Raw genomic sequence first — 21,760 nt, forward strand, 5'->3', positions numbered from 1 at the left:
TGTGTGTTAATTGTTTTAGTATTGCCAAATATCAAAGATTTGGTGGAAAGGTGCTGCCATAAGGACTTCTAAGAAGAGATGCAATACTGTTTTGTAACAGTTGTGGGGCCACAACCAGCAGCTGTATCTCACTGTTTAAACAATCACAGAGAGATTACTGAAATAACTAAGAAAATTTATCAGAACAAGAGCACCTTGGAACTACAGTTATTTCCCTAAGTTCTTTTAAAGATGCTCTGGTGCAATTGTACAAATTACTCCTCAACTCTCCATATGGACAATGAGTCATTCTAATGTCAAATGCCCAAAGCCTGAGAAAATTGAAGGTTTGTTGTTGCTGAGTCATAGTGGCATGTACATCTTGCTAGCTTCAGCTGGCATACAGGAAAAACTGATATACACCTCTTACTTCTCAATTCTTTTCTTGTCTCTCGGGCTGTTGGGAGGATTGTGGTCTACTTCAGAGATGTCCTCGAGAATAATGTTAGGAATGCCCTCAGATGATGCTTATTTCCTGGTTGCTTCTTGAGCTACTAATTAAAACGGAATGCTAAGTGGAGCATAAATGAATATTACATAGAATGGGTCATTAATGACCTTTTAGACTAGTCTGGTATTTCTACTGAAAGATCATTTTGCCTGCTGCAATAATGGCAGGGGAAGCAGCAGGGTGAGAACTCTGTGTGTCTGTTGTTACATGTGGTGTGAGCAGCACCACTCACTATGCACCACTGAAGACACCACTGAAAACAGCCTCCATTCCCATTATACAATACTTATTTTGTTTATACCTTTCTGAAGCAATAAGTTTAAGCCAAAAAGTTTCATATCATTCCTGTGTCTCTGGCTGAATTCCAGAATATTTCTGCCAAATAATTCAGCTCCTTCAAATAAATGAGCCTAGGAAAAGAGTGCCATTTTGCTCATATTAATTCTTTGAGGTCTGTTCTGTAAAGTTCTCTGGCACCACCTTGCAGGTATTTTAAGTTTGGCAGAGAGATAGCTCTAATGTTAAAGATAGGCCTTCCTGGAGTGCCCACGTGATAGGTTAGCAAAAGCCCTGTATGTTCTCAATTTCCTGAAGCAGGATGAAGCTGGCCAAACTGCATGTGAAAGGCAATATTCTTTTGATACAAAGGCTCATCCCAGGCCTCCGGTGATGGTAAAGGACCCAGTAACAGGGCAGAGGGCAGGACCTTTGGACTTGTTAAAGTGGGGAAGGGGTTATGCTTGTGTCTCCACAGGTCACCACGTGAAATGGATTCCTTTGCTGTGTGTGCAACCATTTCTTCCATCATCCCGATCGGCAAAAGCACTGCAAGTGTCTTAGCTAGCCCCTACACTGGACAGTGCAAATGTATGGACCACCCTTGCAAATGCTACACACACCGATACTTTGTGCATCTCTTTGGCAACCCCTAGTGATCCCTTTTACACATGCTTGGTAGGGGTACCCATGGGCCGGAAGCATTTTGGTAATGAAAGCTTGAATGAAAGCAATGCAATGAAAGTGTGCAGCAAAACTGCATGGCCCCAAGTATATTGCAGTCTAGGTGGTGGTGCCAGATCACCTGGCAAAAGATTGCAGTATGGGATGAGACATGGTACAAAGATCTGAGGAGAACGCATGACTTTCCAGATTTGCTCTTGCAGCCATAAGAACTAGACATGCTAGGGGCTTTGTCTGCCTCACTATACTTTTACATTGATGATACATTGGGCATTCATATGAACAGGGTTAACTTTGATGTCTCTCCTGAAGGTATTTTTAGCAACGCTCCCTTGTGGCACAATCAAACCTTGGAAAGTTGACTGACATCCATCATCAACAATATTGCTCTCCCCTTGGACTTGCAATATGGAGGGAGTGTGTCTGGAAAGGTATACCAGGTAAAGCTGTTGGCAGACCTTGCACCATTGGCCGACTAACCTTGTTTCATCCAAATCAGACTCCTCCCATAGTTGCAGCACAGTTAGGTGCAGCACACAGGTGTCTTGTTTTGAAGACAGGTGTCTGCTAGGGAGGGGCAGGGCCTCCCTTTGAAATGGAGAATTCAAATCCCCTCCCTCCAAATTATTATAATTTAGAACATTAAAGGGGCTTTCAGGCAGAGGTATGGGGATGGGAATAACTGTTCTTTACTAGTATGCATAACAAAGCAAACAAAAATAGCAACTACAGCATTAATAACAAAACAGTACCAAGAACTGTGAGGGTTTTGCTTCACAAAACCCAGGGCAGTTTGGTCTCGGTGCCCCTGCAGGAATTGTCAGAACAACAGGCTGGAACAGTGGAAAGTCCCGGGCTGGTAGCTGGAACAGCAGGATGTCCCAGGCAGGCAAGGGTAGGGTGTTCCAGCAGGGCAGGGAAGGGTGCAGGGTCACACTGTAGCAGAAAGAGCAGCGTTGAAGAAGCCGCCACGGTGGGGCAGGGCTGGCCCAGCTCCAGCAGGGCAGGTGGAGGAGCTCAGAATTCCGGGGCAGGCGAGTAGATATAGTAGACTTCCCAGAGCCGGACTTTCCGGTGTCAGTGAACTCCTCCCCCAGCAAGCAGCAGCCTGGCTGTCCTCTCTCTCCGAATGCCAAGAGCAAGAGGGCAAAGCTGCCTCCAGCTCCTCCTTTACCTGCCCCAAAACTTGCGTTATCTCCCCCTCCGAGCTTTTTGCCACCTCTTTGTTTTGGTCAAGCACCCTTAAGCACCCAATACTTAGTCTCCTAGTTACTTATGGGGAAAAAAATCTTTAGAGGAAAAAAGGAACAAACCTAACCCCCAACAACGGGTGCTCAGAAAGAAGTGCAATCTGACAGTAACTTTCTGGAACACTGTAGAGGGCATCTCTGACAGCTTAATACCAGCAACTGGTACTGCCCATGCTTTGGCTTCTTTAAACAAGCTCGGCTGCTGGCTTGCAAAGGAAGCTAACGCCACTAGTGCCACTCTTTCAGCAATGCTAATTGACATTAAATTGTGCAGCGTGCAACACTGCAAAACAAGGCAGCCATTGATTTCTTGCTGCTGGCTCAAGGCCATGGGTATGAAGATTTTGATGGCATGTGCTGCATGAACTTAAGTGACCATTCAAAGTCCATTTGTAAGAGTACCAGTAATCTTAAGCAGCTCACTAAACTGCTACTGCAACATGACGAAGGTGATTGGTGGGGGGTGTCTTCATGGCTCGACAACCTCAGCGTCAAGGCATGGCCTAAACACTGTAACATAGTTATGCTGGTGTGTTCTCAATGATTGTGATATGCATCCCATGTATTTTATCTTGTGTGCAACAAATGATCAGTAGTAGTCTTAATAAGATAATGGCTCTACCAGTGCAGAGAGTTTTAGCTGTGTAAGACATAAACAAAGAAGGGAGAATTGTTACTGATAAGTAAGCTTTTATAAAAGGAAGGCCTTGTAATATGGCTCCAACCTGTTTCTTAGGCTAAGTAGAAGGGAACTGTGGGAGAGTGACTCAGCTGGAATAGGGGGTAGAGAGACATGAGAGACGTGAGAATTGTCCTGTGTGATTGCTGCATGTCCACATTGGGGTTTGTGGTGGGTGGTTGACTTGGGCTTGCTGTGCCTTAAAACTACATAAATTGATAACTGGCTAACTGCTTAAAAAAGACGGGTTTTTAACACTCCTTTGTACCTGCCTGGAGCCCCTACATTGCTCATTACTGCAACACCTTCCTTTCTTCCTGCCTGTGAAAATCACATTTTTTTTCAAAGTCATAATGATTATGTCAATTGCAATTCATACATGTTCAGGAAAGTTGTAAGCAAGCTGTAGCTTTAAGCTTTTTAGATACCTTCTGCAAAAACTTTGCAAACTTCACTGTTACTTTAAGCTGTTGCTTTACCCTTGACTGATCAGGTGTATCACATGTAATTTTCTCACAAAGTAAATATGCTTCTGTCACTGACTTGGGGGAACTGAGAAAATCTTTCCATGTCTTGGAACACTTTTAACCTTATACTGGCTTTCTGTGCCTAGAAGGGGTGCTAACACAGAGTAGTGCTTATCTGAGAAAAAGAAAGAATTACAGAGTACTTCTGTTCACGCAGTTTGCTTTGGAGTCTTCACTGCAATGCAGGTCAGGCTCCTCTTTACTGTTTTTGTAATGACTTTTGCCTGTGGCTCCTACATCTAGAGTTCTTATGCTTGACGAGATCAACCTGCTATATGGACCACTGGAAAAAATTGTCTTCTAAATTACACTGAATCAGTGTCAAAGAAGTGGGGATTTGGCACCTCCTCATCTAAGCAGATAGGGAGTCTTTCCTTATTACCTCTCTGGATTATATTTGGAAGGTCATGAACTTGTTGAAAATAAAAGTATCTATGAAAAATATTCATTCATCATTAGAAATACCTACAGGGTAAAGGGAATTATTTATGAGTGCAAATTTGAACCATTGGACTGCATATGGGAAAGAAAACTTGCCTATGGCACTGCAAGTAATATGCTTGGAGAAGTCATGTTAGGTGTGGCCTGATAAGGCAGCAAGGAAAATCCGTCAGAAATTACATCTACAGTATGTCTTTCTTTAACAATCTATGCCAGTATTGTTTAGCTTATTACAAAAAGCTTACAGAGATGACACAAAGGGGCAAGTCCCTCACTGCTCTTATCAGAGTTGCAGGAAATGATCTGGCAACCAAATTCTTTCAAAGGGCCATAGCAGAGCTCATAGAAGCCACACATTTGATAGTCTCCTATATGCTATACCATCTTCTCTTTCACCCACACTGCACTGTTGGACTAAATGTAAATCAGTACATAAATGTGGCCAAGTACATCTCTTGAACCCTCAGGCTGGTTGGAACTGCTTGACCCATGCTCTTATGTGTGCTTGTGCCTTCCAAAATAGGTTTGACATATTTAAACCATTTATTAGAAATGGTCTCTGGCGTGTTCTGAGCCCTGAATGCCACCTGGCACATGAGCATGTACAAAACACAGTCCACTATGGGCAAGGAAGGATGATAGGCCATGAGTGCACTACTAGAGAGCCTCCCAAACTGATTTGGGTATGCCTTCAAACCATTCATCTGTTGTGCACATGGAAGTTTTCGCACCATTCTTGGAACACCTGCTACTGTTTAAATCATCATTATTTAAAAGATTGAAAGAACAGTAATGACAATATATAAATCTATTTGTATAGCCTTGACCCAGCGGTCTTTCAGTTGTTAGGGTAGAAACACTAAATGTGTGTATTAGAAGGCAGCAGAGGTAGCACACTCAGCTTTACTTTGTCCAGTTCCCACCTCTTGTAGGTGATGAGTATTTCATTCAGTTGCTCAGCCTCAAGGATATTTGCTTGAAGCACTACAACAAAATATAAATTACATTTGTGAAATCCACTTCTATTACTTGGCTAAAGTAAATGTGAAAAATTGCAGCAAGAACGAGCACTCACTGTATCCTGTACTGCAGTATGTGCTGCTGTATGTATTGACTGCTTTTAACTGACATGGTTGGTTTTTTATAGCCAAGCCTCTTTTTTACAAGGACTGCACTTGCAGTCCCAGTAACATAACCTGTGGAACAAGCCTCTGATTTTTTTTCCTCAACCTTCTAGGTATGGACTGTATTATTACACCATTAAGTGTGTAAGAAATACACAGGTTTGTGGGAGTAAATCTGTTTCCCAGCATTACTGTGGTTTGCTCTATTGAAAACATATCCAGATTACTTGCAACCTGTATAAATGCCATGCATTAGTCAGGCACATGCTACCATTCTCCAACTGAAAATCCCATATCTGCTCTGTAAATGATTTTACAAACAGTAGGAACTCAGGCACTTTAGAGTGACCTGGTAACCCTTGCTGTCTAAAAGTATTTTTCAGCAAAATTTTGCTGCACATCTTTAAAAACGCTTTAACAGTGACACCAATGTATTTTTTTAGAGCAATAGAAAATGTATACTCAATGACTTTGCAATATTTTCTAACTTTTATCACTGTTATTTGAGACAAATTCTTGGGTCTGTTTTTAATAAATAGATCAGTCATCCTTAATTCAGCTCTGAAGCAGCAATATGCACTAGAAAACAGAGTGTGTGTGTCCTGTAATCAGTCCAGTCTTACTTAGTACTGAAACACTATGATAGATTTAATAATAATTTCATGGCTAGGTATCTAGAGCCTTCTGTACTTTAACATTCTTTTTACCTAAATCATCTACCCAAAGTCATAACTTTGAATTGTCATTGCTTTTTTGTTGACATAAACAGAGTGGAGGGATATTCATCACGGGCTGTTTGGGTCACCTGTGTCTGTGAACTTTGGTAAATGGCATGAGTTCACACTGGGGTGAAATTTGGTATCTGAGGATCATCAGCAATAAGAGCAGTAATGTACGTGGATGAAAATTTCAAATAGCACCTATTTGCCTTTATAAATTTGATTCTAGCTACTCAGGCCATGACAAAGAGGTTACTTAAACTGATTTAATGAGTTCCTGGTATGTTAACCTAGAGATGGAACAATAAAACAGAAAGTCACTTCTCTTTAGAGGTCCAAAAATATTTTGGCAGTTGACACCCACCTGTCTGATAGACTGTATGTAATTTTCAAAATTTGGTGAAACTGAACATTGAGTTTTAAAGTTAAGCTCTTACAAGAATTCTCCACAAGATCAGGAGTCCTAGTGTCATGAGTTTTTTAAGAATTTCTTCCTAATGAGATTTTCAACTGTGGTGGCCTCTTAACAGCATGGAAACAGGACTGCAGCCAGCTGGGACACTGTTACAAAGGGTTGAAATACATGAAAGAGAAAACATATAGCAGAAATGTGTTTAAGAATATAAGAAGGGTTTGTTTTTAATTTTTTTCCCTTAAGAGACAGTAAATAGTCTTACTTATTTCCATTGGTTTTGGGACACCAGCTAGAGACACTGGATATCCATGCCTGAGTCCATGCCTTGCCTGACACAGAGATCATTTGAGACGAGGCTGATCTTAATTGAATTTGATGTTGGTTACTCTCACCTCTTACCCTCTCCTTCATTACATTTCTAAAAGTTCCAACTTCATTTTAACATGAAGAGAACTACACTACAAAATAGTGATAAATGTTGCAAAGTGGAATTGGCAATTCCCAAATTTTGTAGAAATTCCTCCATTGATAAGTGAGAATGAAAAGGTCCTGGCAAACTATCATAACCCAGCTAAATGTGTTGAATCATAAGGGGGTTTTAGCTATTATTTTTCTGGGAACAGAACCCGTTTAGAGATGAAGAGTGAATTGTGGGCTTCTTAATAAGCCTGTTACAGAGCAAGGTTTATGGGTAAATCCATCAACATTCCTGGTTTCCTGTAACTATTCCTTGCACCTTTTCTTCAGCAATGGAGATTTCTTTTACATGAAAACTGAGTACTCTTTCTTGTCTAAATAATGTCAGATGTCCCTATTAGTTGCAATTCAACCATCAGCTTTACCAAGGTATTTCACACTCAAGCTAATTACCATAATTTCAGAATTAATGTTTTTAAGCTTTTTTGCATAAACAATAAATCTGTGAGGATGGTGCCACCTAATGTAACTAGAGAACATGGCAGCTCCTTTTTTTTTTTTTTTTTTTTTCTTTTTCTTTTTTTTTTTTTTTTTTCCTGTTAAATTACCAGCAGGTATTGAAAGAAGAATTGAGTACTCCTTTATCCTTTCTGTTTCCTCTCACACTAGCTTACTTTCAAGTCTTCCTTGAAAACATGATAGAAATATATATTTCAAATGAAAGAAGAGATTCTTAATTTTACCCCACTGCATCTATTCTATGCCAAGAGAATTCAAAACCTGACTGGTAGAAAAGGTAGATAAGAAAACGATCTCAACATATAGTATATAATTTTTACCAAGGCAGAGATTAAACCTGTTTCTCCCTCTGTGTGGAAGAATCTTTCACTAGTGATAGAAATTTGAGCTTATACTTCTTATCTTTTTCTGACCCAATGATTTTTAAATCAGTTTACATAAAGCAGAACAATTCTAACAAGCAGGACTAAGCGCTTTTGTCATCTATTCATTTAGCAACAGCAGTTGTTAGTATAATATGAAATAGAATAGAATAGAATAGAATAGAATAGAATAGAATAGAATAGAATAGAATAGACTAGACTAGACTAGAATAGAATAGAATAGAATAGAATAGAATAGAATAGAATAGAATAGAATAGAATAGAATAGAATAGAATAGAATAGAATAGAATAGAATAGAATAGAATAGAATAGTTCTAGCTGCAACTAGTCCAACTGCCTACTTCAAGATTGACCAAAACCTGCAGCATAATTATCAAGGCCATTGCCCAAATGCCTCTTAAACACTGCCAGTCTAACGACATGGACCACATTTCTAGGAAGCTTTTTCAGTACCTGATTTGTCTTGGCAAAGAAATACTTCCTACTTTTGAGTTTGAACCTCGCCTGATACAGCTTTGAATCACTAAGCATTTGAACATGATTATTAAGGGTATCATAAAAGGGGGCAGAATTACATATCTAAATCCATTCAGGCACAAGTTGATTTCAAGCCGTATCTATTGTACCCTAGATAGCTATACCTTATTGAATGAAAGAAGAGAATGAAGAATGCTCTATGTGTGATCATAAATAATCTAATAAGGAAAAAAAGAATATGCATACAAGGAAACCAGAATGATCTGTGCATGCAGGCAACATAAAGGAGAATTTACTTTCAGAGTGGACAGATTTATTGAGGAAATAAAAATAAGGAATACTGGAGCTATGGTACAATAGCACAAATACATTAAAATATCCAGGTAATTAGGCTAATAAAGCTTTTGTCAAGTTTTAATCATCAGAAGTACTTAAGTTTAAAGTAAGCATAACACCCATTGCAAAATTCCTCTTCAGCTATAGACTGCTAAAAGTTGTTGCAAGGACAACCCTAAAGATAATTTTGTCTAGACATGTTTTAAGATTTCAGATGTTACCTGAGAAAGACCCTGAAGTTAGTGGATATTAAGAGTTTTTTACAAGCCAGTATATTATGTGGGCAAATATGCTTTTTTTGTTGTTGTTGTTGTTTGATTTCTTTGATTTTGCCAATTTATAAGTGCAAATTAAAGTAGCAGATACTGTTAATTTATCATTATTTATCTCATACATATAAATATGTACTTTATGGGCATATAATTAGAAAATTTGGGATTGGAGAATGAACGGCATTGAGTATTGTTAGTATACTCAGAGTGCATACTAAATTTCACCATTTTCACACAGTACTTTCAGTGATTTGCAAAATTGTATACTAAGAAACCACTGATAGTTCCTCTCAAAAAATACTTGGCAAAACATCTACCATTCTTGCTATGTTTGCACACTGCAGAGAGGTTGGTTCAATCTGATCCTATTGTACTTGAGGAATATTTCTCCTTTTACTTTTCCTTTCTAATGAGATTTTCAACTGTGATGGCAAGTTAATGGCATGGAAACAGGACTACAGCCAGCTGAGACACTGTTACAAAGGGTTGAAATACATGAAAGTGAAAACATTTAGCAGAAATATGTTTAAGAATACATGAAAGATTTGATTTTAATTTTTTCCCCTTAAGAGAGAGTAAACATTCTTACTTATTTCCATCAGTTTTGGGACATCAGCAAGAGACACTGGATAGCCATGCCTAAGTCCATGCCTTGCTCTGGAGCACCTCTCACTGTAGGTGAATGCATTTTAATGGCAGATGGCCCTCTGTTTAAAGTGAGACAATTCGATAGCTTTGTGGAGGCACGTCTGAACTCTCTTAAGTCTAAGTAAAAGGACAAGTCAATTAAGTGACATTTTTCTCTTCTTTTTCCAGCAAGTAGGGGTAATCTTGAAAAAATTGAAGTGATTGAGGCATGATGGACATCTTGCTGTATTTACCTGGAGGGCCTGCAAGACATGTGAACAAAGGCCATAAGGTACCCTGAATTTTTTCCAGTGTTCCACTAAAATGGGGTTGATAAGCATAGTGTCAAAAGGCTCTTGAAGACTGAGTGTATAGGGAAAAATGATCTGTGGAGGGTGCTGGCAAGTAACAAGAGGCAACAAGAGTCAAATTATGATTCACTGGTCACAGTCCATGCTGAGAACTAACAGTAACCATCTAACCTTCTTCCAGCATGGATTCATGGCCTCCCAAACTAGTGTGTTCCAGATTAAATCATGAAGACTTTACACAGAGTGCAAAGGTCTGTAGTTACAGAACCTCAGCCAGTGACACTGCTGTGTTAAGGTGTCAAGTTCTCTTATATCCGCCAGGAATTTGCATAGTATGTTAAAGTGGAAAATCCCAGCTGCCACAGACAGTGTCAGAGCTTCTGTTATGCAGTTTCTGCTGTGCAGCTTCTTGTAGTTCACCTCAGGGAACATGTCATAATGAGACAGAATTACAGGGGTATCTGTAAAACTGGAATAATAGTACTAATGCTCACATGATGCATTTTGCAGGATTAGAATGTTGAGCACTACCTGGATTTACTGTAATCCATATTAATCGCTGGGCCAGGTGCAGCCACAAGGATGACTGGAAGGAGTGCCTGGTGCCCTGCTCTCTGGAGCACCTCTCCAGACCTTGTCACAGGTCATGCTTCTGCATGGGGTGATGAGCTCCAAGCAGGGCCACGCTGCAAGGCAGCCTTCCCATGTGGTAATGTGCTGGGAGAGGCATAGGAAAGAGGACACAATTCCCTAACTACTGCATGTCTCTGTGACTGCTCACCCAGTCCAGCAGCTGCACCGTGGCAAAGCATGACTGCCAGGGGAGTGTATATTACCACCATAAAGGTGAAGGGGAGAAGGAAGATGTGTTGGGTAGAACTCAGGGCACAGGAATTCTTGCTCTAGTCATGGTCTTATTTCGGTTCCAATTCGATGTGAGCACCATTTGTGCCTACATTTTGAGAATGCAGGAAGAGAAAACTGTATGAGGAAAATTTAAAGGGGACCTAGAAGAAACATAGCTACAGTAATTGAGATGCATGAGTGCAAACTTAAGCTCTAATAATCTGTTTAGCTGGATGGCAATATGGAATTTAATTAGCTGAAATCTTTTGTAGATCTTGATTCTGAATTATATATCAGTTGTGAAAAAAAGCAAAGAAAAAGACCCTGTGAATAGAAGCTACAGTGTTTTTTAGTAACAATGGCAATGCATAAGTAAAAGAAGAAATATATCCTGTTGGTGAAGGAAGACATTAGAGTAGATTTTCTTGCAGGGATTTGAATGTTCGAATTTCTCATTTGGCTTTGTAGTACCAGCCTTTAGGTATTAGTACAGAATTCTATAATTTTATGATGGTGTGGGAGAGGCAGTGAACACCTAGTTTTGTCAGCCATGTAATTGCCAGCCTTGGAACGGGAGAGCTCAAGAGTCTTTGTTATAAAAAAGTTCCTGCGATAGGTCGGCAAAACACATTGTAACCTGTGTATCCCTACAGTACTGTGTGGTGTGGATGGTAGTTGGCACTAGTCAGCTGGCATCAGATTGGAAGTATCCACATGTTATAAGAATGCTAAGTGGCTTTAAAAGGCTTTTAATTATGAAGGCTTCTGAAACATGAGAAAATATTTTTTAGCGACTGAATGTAACCTGCATTTGTTAGGAGAAAAAAAAGTTTCCTTGTAGATGCTCCAAATCCTGATCCTTTTCTGCTTAAAATTATGTTGATTCAGAGCATATAGAAATTTTCCCCCTTGGAGAACCAGATTAAATGGGAGGAGAGTACAAGCAGTGATGATTTTACCTTTTTTTTTTTTTTTTTTTTTTTTAATACACGAAAAAAGCCACCCTTTTGCAAGTAGCTGGAATCAGAAGCAGTTTTAAGCCACGATGACAGTGAAGCCTATCTGAAGGCTCTCATCAACTCACCAGCAGATCATTCCCCTGAGCTGGCAGTTGTTTGCCACAGTAGCTGTCAACCAGAGAAGCTGATTCTCTTTTTTTAGCTGCTGAGGAGCTGCTAATGGGATAATGAGCAGTTTGCACTTTCTCATTAGCACTTATTCATCATAGACAGTGCATACACAGTATCTGTAGTTGAAGTATTAAGTAACCACTTTTGTGATGCTTGTTCTGTATTATATTTCTGCAGTGTCTAGACTTTTATATTAGTATTTGATAAATTGTGGTTGAAGCCCTGCATATTTAAATTAAATAATAATGCAAACTCATGGTATCATTTCTATACTTTAAAATAAAGGGATTTTTTTTGTGGGAGTCTTTGTTTCTCCTGCAGAAAACACCTTTTTTAGCTGTTCTTCTCAGACTTCCTTTTCTGTGATACAGCTATGAAAATATTAGTCTGCACCTTACATGCCCTTGAGGAATTTTGATTACTTATAATGATGGTAAAAAAATTGTTCTGTAGTCAGAACAATTTTTCATACCTGAAAAAATAATATTTTTAGCACATTTATGCTAATGCCAAAGTGAAACCATCTCAAGGCCTCTTAACAAGGAAGATGAACTTTGCAAAACCTACCTGTAGGGTTTTACGGCTGGAAAAGGTTCCTCTGTAATGAAGTAGAAAAGGAGAAGGGGTTGAAAGATGGGACAAGCATTTTAGGACAAGCCTAAGAGACATGTCTGCTCTAACACATCTCATCCATCTACCAGAAAACAAGGGGCTATTTCTCACAGCTGTGTTCCCGATGAAGCAGTAAACATTACTCCATACTTCTTGGTCCATTCTTATTGTGACCAGTGCTAAACTGGGTTTTCAGGAATTTGGAAGTCACCACTTACAATATCTCTCATGCAGAATTCAATGATAAATGTAAAATAAACATGATTCCATTAATTTTATCTTCCCTTCTTTCTATTGTCAGAATAATTCTCCCTCTTAGAATGCTTTCCTCTGGAGTTCGGCTTTTGTATTTTTGGGTTTGGTTTTTTTTTTTTTTTTTGGAAAGACTGTAGAGATGTTTGTTTTGGAAAGAATACTCTCACGTCCATTTGAAAGCAAGTTTTTACAAAAGCTTAGTTACAGAAACTGCCTTTCTGAATGTATATATAAAAGACATTTTTTATAAACCCCCTGAATTTTTCTCATGAGATCTCAACTGGATTTGTCTTAACTTGTCTTATTTCCCAAAGGTGGGAAGATGATGAGTGTTACTGACCAAACCATGCTCTTTGCAGTGATCTGTGTGTTGTGGTAGATCTAAAATGAACTTCCATCAGTTTCTGGATCTGATTCTCAGACTCTCCAATCAGCACAGTTTTTCTGAAACCAGCAGCATCTTGCAGGTAGATCTTGGCAGAGAACCCCCTCCCTGCCCTTTCACACTATCCACAAAGAAAAAACCCCCACAGTTTTTTAAGAGGACCTAATAAATACTTGAGATGGAAATAAGTTGATTCTTCCGGCATTATTGAAAAGATTGTTTCTTGCTAATGATGTTTGCAAGATTGGTGCCTTAACTACACTGTTTAAAGCAGAGGTTGCTCTTTCTTGTCTTTATGATCTGTTTGGCAGAACAGAGTAGAACAGAATGTGAAGTGTGCCAGAGATGTTCTGTACTTGCAAGAGTGTAATGAAGTTGATTAAAAATGTGTATAAAGTAATCAGACGTACGATCATATAGTAATTTATTTTGGATAGCATCTGTGGCACTTATCAGGCTTGATCTGCCACTTAAATCAGAGCCAACTCTGAACTTGTCTCAGTTTACTCAGGGCATTTTATAATCAAATTCTGAATACCTCCAAGGGTGGATATCCCACAGCCTGTCTGGGCAACCTGTGCCAGTCTTTGACCACTGTTGTTGTGAAGAATATTTTTCTCGCTCTGACAAATGAGATTTTAATCTGAAGTGTGTTTTTTTAAAATTAAGAACTGGGGTTGTTCCTGCTTTCATTCAAAATGGTAAAAAATGGGAAGCCAGAAGAATTGTTTCTGTCTGGCCTCTACCTCTCAGATAATTTGGTGTGAGTAGTCCTGCTCAGAGGTGTCCTTTTAGCTCATCCTAACAGGCTCACAAGCAACTCTGCCACGGCAAACTGTAGGTCCATGGCAGCTGTACATTGCCTAGAAAAGGAACTGTGCAATTGTGCTTACTGTTGTATGATGACAGTCTGAGGAAAACGTTTTTGAAAGAACTATTCTGAAAGCAAAATTCTGACTTCCATGCTATCTGTCCTGTAGGAGCCTAGTCCTATTGAATGGTCTGAGTGTAGATTTTTTAATGTCTGCGTGACAAAATGTCAAGACTTATAAGTAAGTCTATTTCTTGGATACTAGTGAACTTCCAGTTGTTGTCTGCTCTGGTCTGTGACAAGCAGGGCAGTTCAGAATGGGGCAGTTACAGAAATTGCATAGATAGAGTCACAAATGTAGGATCTCTGGCCTACAAGAAAAGGAATGATTTTCAGAATCCCTGTTTGGGACTCGGGCAACTAGGTTTATGCATTGGACTGGTAATGCCCAAGATTTTTGTGAATTACAGCTCCTAATGCACAGTCATTATTTTGGGATAATTTAAAATTCTTTTTTTAAATATTAAAAGAATGTCAAACCTGAATTTTCACATAATTAAATGCCAATCTGAGCATCATGTTTACTTGAATTTATTGAGTGATGGGTTGTCAGGTAGAGTTTCTGTAAGCACAACAATATGGCTATCTTTTAACTTTATGTCATCTAAAGAACCTTAAATAAATGAATGAATTGTCAGTTAAAAACAGTCCTTTGAATTATTAAACCTGCAAAATAAAAAATTAAGAAAAAAAAGAGAAAAGCTTAACTATCTAATCTTTGAAATGTTTTTAGTTATCTAATGCAAAAAAAGACCCCTCTCCAATTCTAATATAACCAGATGCATCACTATTCATTTACCACATGCAAGCCAGAATAATTGGCTAGTGCTGCATGTTGTTCTTGCAGTGTTCTGTGCCTTTCAAACCCCCGTTCATGTGCCTCAAAAACATATTGCCATTATAATGCCCAGTAGAGGTTTTACCTCTAAGGAGCTTAACAATAGCTGTGTTCCAGAACAGAAATGGCTTGTTACAGGACAAAAGCCTTTTGTGGGGAGAAAAGTTGAGCAAACCAGTTTTATGCTCAGTTGTCTTTGTTTCCAGGCAGGCAGCTAATAATGTGTGTTTGTCAGTTTACTACTTCCTTGCTGTTCCAGAAAGCAGTGCTCTTGGGCATGACTCGGGGTTGTTCTTCATGGATCACCATCTGTGTGGCCTTCTGGGAAAAGAACTTTACAGCAATTCTGTTTGAGCTAACCTTCATTGTCTCTGTGCCTATAAATACGGGACATCTTTCTACTAGATTTTTACTAGGCCATTTCTGATGGTGTTCTGAACTAGAATGAAGTGGACATGAATAAAAAGGAAGATCTTACTCAGCAGGTAAGAGACTGATCATAAACGATTTCCAAGCAGATATAATGATATAAAATACTTCTTCCATCTACCTAAAGATTTCAAGTGATTTTTTGGTTATGAATTATGTGCAAGGCTCTTCATGCATGTATGTTGAGCACGGCCTGATTCTGAAGCGAATGGAGGTCAAGGAAAGGCTTCTGTTTAAGCTGAAAGCACTCCATTTGCTTTAGGAAGCAAGTCTAAGAGATTTTGACTTCCTTTTCATTTCATTTATAGCTTTATCAAAAATAACAGAAATAGATGTCTTAAATCTGGTTGTATTAATATTATTGGGAAAACATACTGGCTTTGACTTAATTAATGTAAATGAAAGCACTACAATCTGTGGATTGGGATCTGATCTGGATTAAAATGTGACACTCTTGAGTCAGGCTACTGACCCAAATGGAAATGCTTAGTTTCTATATAAGTGCATTTTAAACCAGATTCTGGTCCTGAATTCACACTTTTGTGGTCCCAAACTCCTGTGAAGGAAGGATCAGCTTATTCATTTTGAGACTCTGCCTTATTTAGGGATTATTTTTAACACAGTGCAGATAGCACAGTCAAGGGAAAGTAATTGCAAATAATCTTGTTACAAGGACAACTCTGTTGCTTTGGAGCAGCACGATAATCAATGACCTTGAAAAGCTTGTCTGGTAATTGCGCATGTAGTCTGGAGGCTTTGAATGGGTCTAACAGACAAAGGCAGATGTTAGATGTGAAAATAAGTAGCACAATATTGTGAGCTAATCTCACTCCATTTTCACATGAAAGATATTAATAATCTTGAGAATATTTAAAAGTTTCAAAGAAAGAAGGAGACTTTTTCTGCTCCTCACATCGCTGCACATCTCCCTTGACCTATGGCAAGTTTGTGCTTCAACTTCTCTAACTGCAAAATAATGTGATGTACCTAACATTTATGCCACTCTCACATCCTTCACGATGAGGTTTTTGTAGCAGTAAATCACTCTCAAAGAGCAGCTTTATCAAACAAGGTCACTGAGGGAGAAATAAGTCACAGCAAAATCTTGACAAAGTATGTGATCCTCATGTTTCTTGCTTACAAACAACCAGTGTCTGTTTATCATCGCACACTTTGTTTTAGCACTGCACCCAAGAGCCAAAACCCCTCTCTCTTGGAGATACTCCCTGGAAATATCTATGTTGTCCTTGGTACAAACTCCATGGCCAGATTCTGCCCTGGTTCAAATCTTTGTAGCTCCAGTGACTCCAGTGAAGCTTCATTAATTCCCAGCAGTAGATAATTTGTTCTTGCATCCTCTGCTTCTTCACTGCCTGGTTGCTGGGGAAGCAGAAGGGCAATGCTTCCTGACTGCCAGGGAAAGGGGCAGGGAAAGCACTTGGACACAGAACTACTTGCTCAATGGGTACTCTCGTGTGAGGTCTTAAGCAGCACCTCCTGCTAACTTGGCTTCAAGTATTTGAAATTCATTACTACACAAAAAGATTAAATAAAATTGATGTACCAACCTGGGAGTGCTTTAAAGAGTAACCTGGTAACAGGCAGAGTGGAGCACACAAAGTTCCTCAGCATTTAGAATGTGACAGTATTTGAAAACTCTGAAAACCTGACTTTTGAATTAGAACTGGAAAAAAGTTCAAACAATGTGAATAATGTCACATGTCAGCATGACCTGAACAACATTTTTACATTTTTTTAGACTGGAAACATTTAATTTCAGTGTTTCAACACTGTTTTATATTATAAAAAAAAAAAATTAAAAATCAAAGCTAAGTGAAGCAATTAGCTTTTCTTAAATAAAAAAATTAATTCAACCACACCCTATATATATTTTTGACTTTTATTTTAGTTTCCCATATTTTTCTACTTCTTTGGCTTACCAGATTTTGACATTTAGATGTTCTTTGCAAAAAAAAAAAAATATCTTTCATTCTTGAAAAATCTATAGCACCAACTCAAAAAGATCATCACAATTTGACCTCTTAACAATCAGTTAACAATATGAAATAAAAAATGAGAATGTGACTTAGCCCATGTTGTTGAATGCTTGCATCACTTTTTTAGGTAGTCAGTAGCAGGAACATTGAATTATTTTGTTGATTAGGTATACTAAAGCTCCTGCTAGAGTTGCACCTTGCCTCTTTCACCTTTTCGTTTGATAGAAATCCTTCTGCATCTATTCATCTATGGTTACTCAGAGCTCCTTTTAACCTAACTCCATTTCTTTCTTTTTTCCCCCTTTCAAATACTTTACTGAGAGTTTCTTTTTTTCTCATTTCCATGTCTCTTTTTGTTAATATGTTTTTGAGAGAGGTTCATAACATACAGTAGTGTTTACAGTCTTGCCTGAAGTCATGACACAAACAAAAAGTAGGAGAAAAATGGAAGGTTCCCTCTGCAGCATCTGAATTTGCCACATAGAACACTACAGATTTTCAGTCACCTATAACATCATTTTAAGGCAAAAGTTCAAGGATTGCCCTGGATTTTAACCTGTTTCACACACCACAAACCTCAGTATTTGTTATTCCTCCCATAGGCAACACTTTACATTTCCAGTGCTCTCAGCTTGGCAGGTTTACAGATGAACTGCTTTTTGGCAGTGCTGTATTTCATGATATAGTTAATGCTCCACTTCAGAGCTGTACAAAGCCCAAAAATGAACACAAACTGATTAAGAAAAATTGCTTTAGACTCATATTTTCTGTGTTACCACAAGATATAAAATGTCCCTCAGATGTAGAACCCTGTAGAATCCTTAAGTGGCACTTAATTTGTTTAAGTAGAGCAAGCAATTTCATCTGCACAATGCTGAAATATTTGCCTGCTGTTACTGTCCTCTCTTCTCTCCTCTTCCTACCTGCATGGTGCCCTAACATGCTGCAGTAAAGCTTTAGGGTAGCCCTTATCTGTTGATAGTCAGAGACATCCAGACTCTTGTGTACTCAGAGTGACACAGCAGGCATTTAGTGAAGATGAGTGAAGCTGTTTTTTATGAATTGGGGTTATCCAAATAGGGAAATGGACTGTGGTCCAGCCAACTCTTCCTGCCTCTAGTAGGACTTGGACTGGTCCACCTCTACCTGAAGCCTTAGCAGGTGCAAACTCCAGTGCAGAGGGGATTGATGTATCAGCACAAATTGCAGCACTGGCACAAGTAGACCTAACAGAAAACAGAACTTGGGAAAGTACCAATAAATATCAGTGAAAAAAAATTTGATAAAACTTTAGAAAGAAAAATCTAAATCTCAGATCTGTTGCATAATGTGACCCACACCGTTTGTATTTTGGAGCTGATTCTTTCGTCAAGAATGTTTGAATTGCTGCTCAAGCATTCACTTGCTAAGACAGAGAAGCAAATTTCAGAGCTGCCAAGACCTCTGACTTAAGGTACAAGAAAATATTTGGAAATCAGCAAACAAAAATTAATTGATTGTGAAATAAATATTGGAGAAAAGAACTTTGAAGTAGCCTATTTCATAGTACTGTTGATGCAGAATGGCAAAAAGTGTAGGAACATTCAGGACGGAAATGAAAAGTAGTCAGAATTTTTGCTGTATTAATGTTATGACTGTTTTGCTTTCCTTTCAGCACAGCATGACACATGGTTCAAATTAAGTAATGATTTGTAGCCAGCTCACTTGCACTGTGTCTCTTTCAAGGCACTATTTCACTTAAACATCCCTGTCTTCTGTAGAAAAAAAATCCTTTCAAAAAATAAAAAGTTAAACAGATAATTCATAAGTTGTATTCCTGGGTGGTCTGCCCTCTGTACCCATGTACTAAGCCTTTTCTGATGGTAGATACCACTTAAACTACTAGACAAGTAACTCTAAGTCTGTGTTTTATCTCATGCATATGACTGTCTTTAATATGAAGAGATGCTGTAGTGGTATCTTGCAACAAGTATAGAAATGTTTATTTCACTACAGAAAATACTGTGAATGAAATGAAATGAAATGAGATGAAAATGAAATTTTCATAATGAAAGTCCATAATATCTGAGTTTATTTAGAAATTAAGAGTAATTTCCCTGCCAAAAATCACAATGTGCCTTTTGCTGAGGACCTAAAATAATGCACAGGTTGTTCTCTGTATAATTGTAAGAGTTTTGTTTATTTGAAAGTAAAAATGATCACTGTTTTTGTTTAAGAGTAAGGGGTACAGTATTTCTTTTGGGTCTAAAATCAAACTGCAGTACCATAGCCTAGTTCTTCATAGAAAATAAACCCTTAGCAAACTACTATAGACATATCAGTTATTAGAGGTCTGTTGCAAATGAACATTTCCATTTACAAACCTGTAAGTGATCAGTTCTGCTCATGTCTATTCAGAAGGAATTTGTTTTGGTAAGAATTATAATGTGGGAATGGTACCTTGTGTTTATGAAATCCTTTAGAATGGCTAGCTATATGAATAAGCAGTTTTGTGACATTTTGTTTTTGACATAAGAACAATCTTTGTCTGACTTCAGTGCAGCCGTTATGAAAAAGGATGAGCTCAGCTTTCCTTCAGTTGTTTTGCTGAACATTTTTCAGACATCTACAATATGGATAACAGGCAAAAATTGAGTCTAATTTTAAAATTTTCAGTAGCTATCAGCATACATTATCAGGCAGAAATGCATACGGTGTTGTGATCACGTTACTGGTTTTGAGTTACGCAAAGGAAACAAAAGAATTCTGAAAATCCCATAAATGGTAAATCAAGATATTTTGATGAGGGCTGCCTCTGCCACAAAAGATATTAAAGCAAATATCTGGAACTCTTCTCTATTTTCTCTCAAAAAAATAATGTTATATGTTTAGAAATTTAATATTATGAAGTTTTTATTTTAAGACTTGTGTGTTTCCCATTTGGCAGACCCTGGTTCCTCCACCCCTACTATTTCTTCCCCAGATTAATTCCCTTTTTGTATTACTAAGTAATAAAATTAAAATTCTGAATTATAATCTGTTTTTTGTCCACTTTGCTTTTCAAAAATGTTATTTTAATGTATTTCTATTCCATAATGATACAGAGTTGTAAGAATTAGGTTGTACATGGGTGAATGTGTAGGGGTATCAGCAAACACCCAGAATTATTTTATAGGGTATTATAGGGTAGGTTATGGGAACAAACCAAAGCCCTTGGACGAAGAAATGGGTTCATTAAACACTGAGTGCTAAAACTGGGGTAGGAAAGGACTTCTGTTGTGACTGCTCCAGTGGCTGTGTTTGATTGCAAGTGGACATCACGGGCACGTCTCTGTCAGGGTATGCACACAGGAGTTATGGGTTGATCCTCCCCACAGATCCACTGGCCAGCAGCCTGCCACGCCAGCAGCAGGGTCCCCAGGAGCCCCAAAGGAGTCATACGTGTGGCCTGTCATGGAAATTTGGGGCAGGTGGGACAGAGGGAGGAAATATTCCTGTGAGGTCTTCATTGGGAGAGATGCCGTTAATCTCTTTTGACTAAAAAATAAAGGAAAATAGTATGGTGAGAAAATAGTGAAAAAAGGGAGAAATAATGCAGAAAAAGGGGAGGTGTTAATGAACTTATTGCTGGCCATGTAGCTGCTTCATTCCATATGCACATTGGATGCTGCTGCCTTTCCTTCTTTGTGCTTTTGTATGCCAACAGAAATCACTTTTGCCTTACCCAGACTGGCATTCACTTTGCTTTTGTGCAGATCCCTTCTTCTGGAAATTCAGAAATTGGAGAGAGTGCAGATTATTCCTTTGTGGAAAAGGTAAAGAATGGTCTCATTCAGAGGATATCCCTTGATTTCCCAGTGTTTTTTACAGGTGCTAATTCCAGCCCAACCCAAGCAAACGAAGGACTGTTCCTATCTCTTAAATACATACTTGAGTAGGTATTTGTTAGTAATATAACAGTTTGTGAGTGGCTATGCAGTGATTTTAGTTAAAGTAAGTTAGGTAGTCTTTTTTAAGACATTGTGAGATGAAGAGTTCAATCACTATCTTGATAATTAATCACTCACAACATTGAAATCTGTGCTTCTTTTTTTTTAATTTGAAAGTGTCTGGTTTTGATTTCCTATCCTCTTTCCTGTCACCATCAAATTAATCACACTTGAGGTACTTAGGAGAGATGGTGATCCAGACACTTGAGATATTTGGGGATAATGCAAGCACATTAATTTTTGTAGCTCCTTTCTGCACTTTTTCTACAGGTTTACATCCATTTTAAAATCTGCTCCCAACACTACAATATAAACTTTAACAGTGGCACATATAAAGGTAAACATTGGGGGTAAACATATGGGTTCTTTTATTCATCCAATTATGAGCTTTTCCTTTTGAACACTGTTCTGAAAGTTCAGTTAATTGTCCAAATTAGGTCCTGAAATTAATTTAAAAGCTGCTTTTTTCATATTTCAATCT

The 21,760-nt window shown here is 38.4% G+C and overlaps 1 protein-coding gene across 3 annotated transcripts in view; it reads left to right on the forward strand.

Annotated features, from left to right (window-relative positions):
* Nucleotides 1-21,760, forward strand: part of LGSN (lengsin, lens protein with glutamine synthetase domain) — a 70,517-nt gene that overhangs the window by 31,772 nt on the left and 16,985 nt on the right. The window contains exons 1-2 of one of the 3 annotated variants that reach the window (XM_066180545.1): nucleotides 15,341-15,370; nucleotides 21,046-21,105. The exons of 1 other annotated variant lie outside the window; for it this stretch is intronic. In XM_066180545.1, coding sequence (XP_066036642.1) covers nucleotides 15,341-15,370; nucleotides 21,046-21,105 — 90 coding nt within the window. Of the gene's footprint in view, nucleotides 1-15,340; nucleotides 15,371-21,045; nucleotides 21,106-21,760 lie in introns of those variants that run through there. One more of the 3 variants, XM_066180546.1, reaches the window with a different exon arrangement.

Source organism: Chamaea fasciata, unplaced genomic scaffold (genome assembly GCF_029207755.1).
Source record: "Chamaea fasciata isolate MVZ Bird 193981 ecotype frontalis unplaced genomic scaffold, bChaFas1.0.hap1 SCAF_3, whole genome shotgun sequence".
In the NCBI taxonomy this organism is placed as follows: Eukaryota; Metazoa; Chordata; class Aves; order Passeriformes; family Sylviidae; genus Chamaea; species Chamaea fasciata.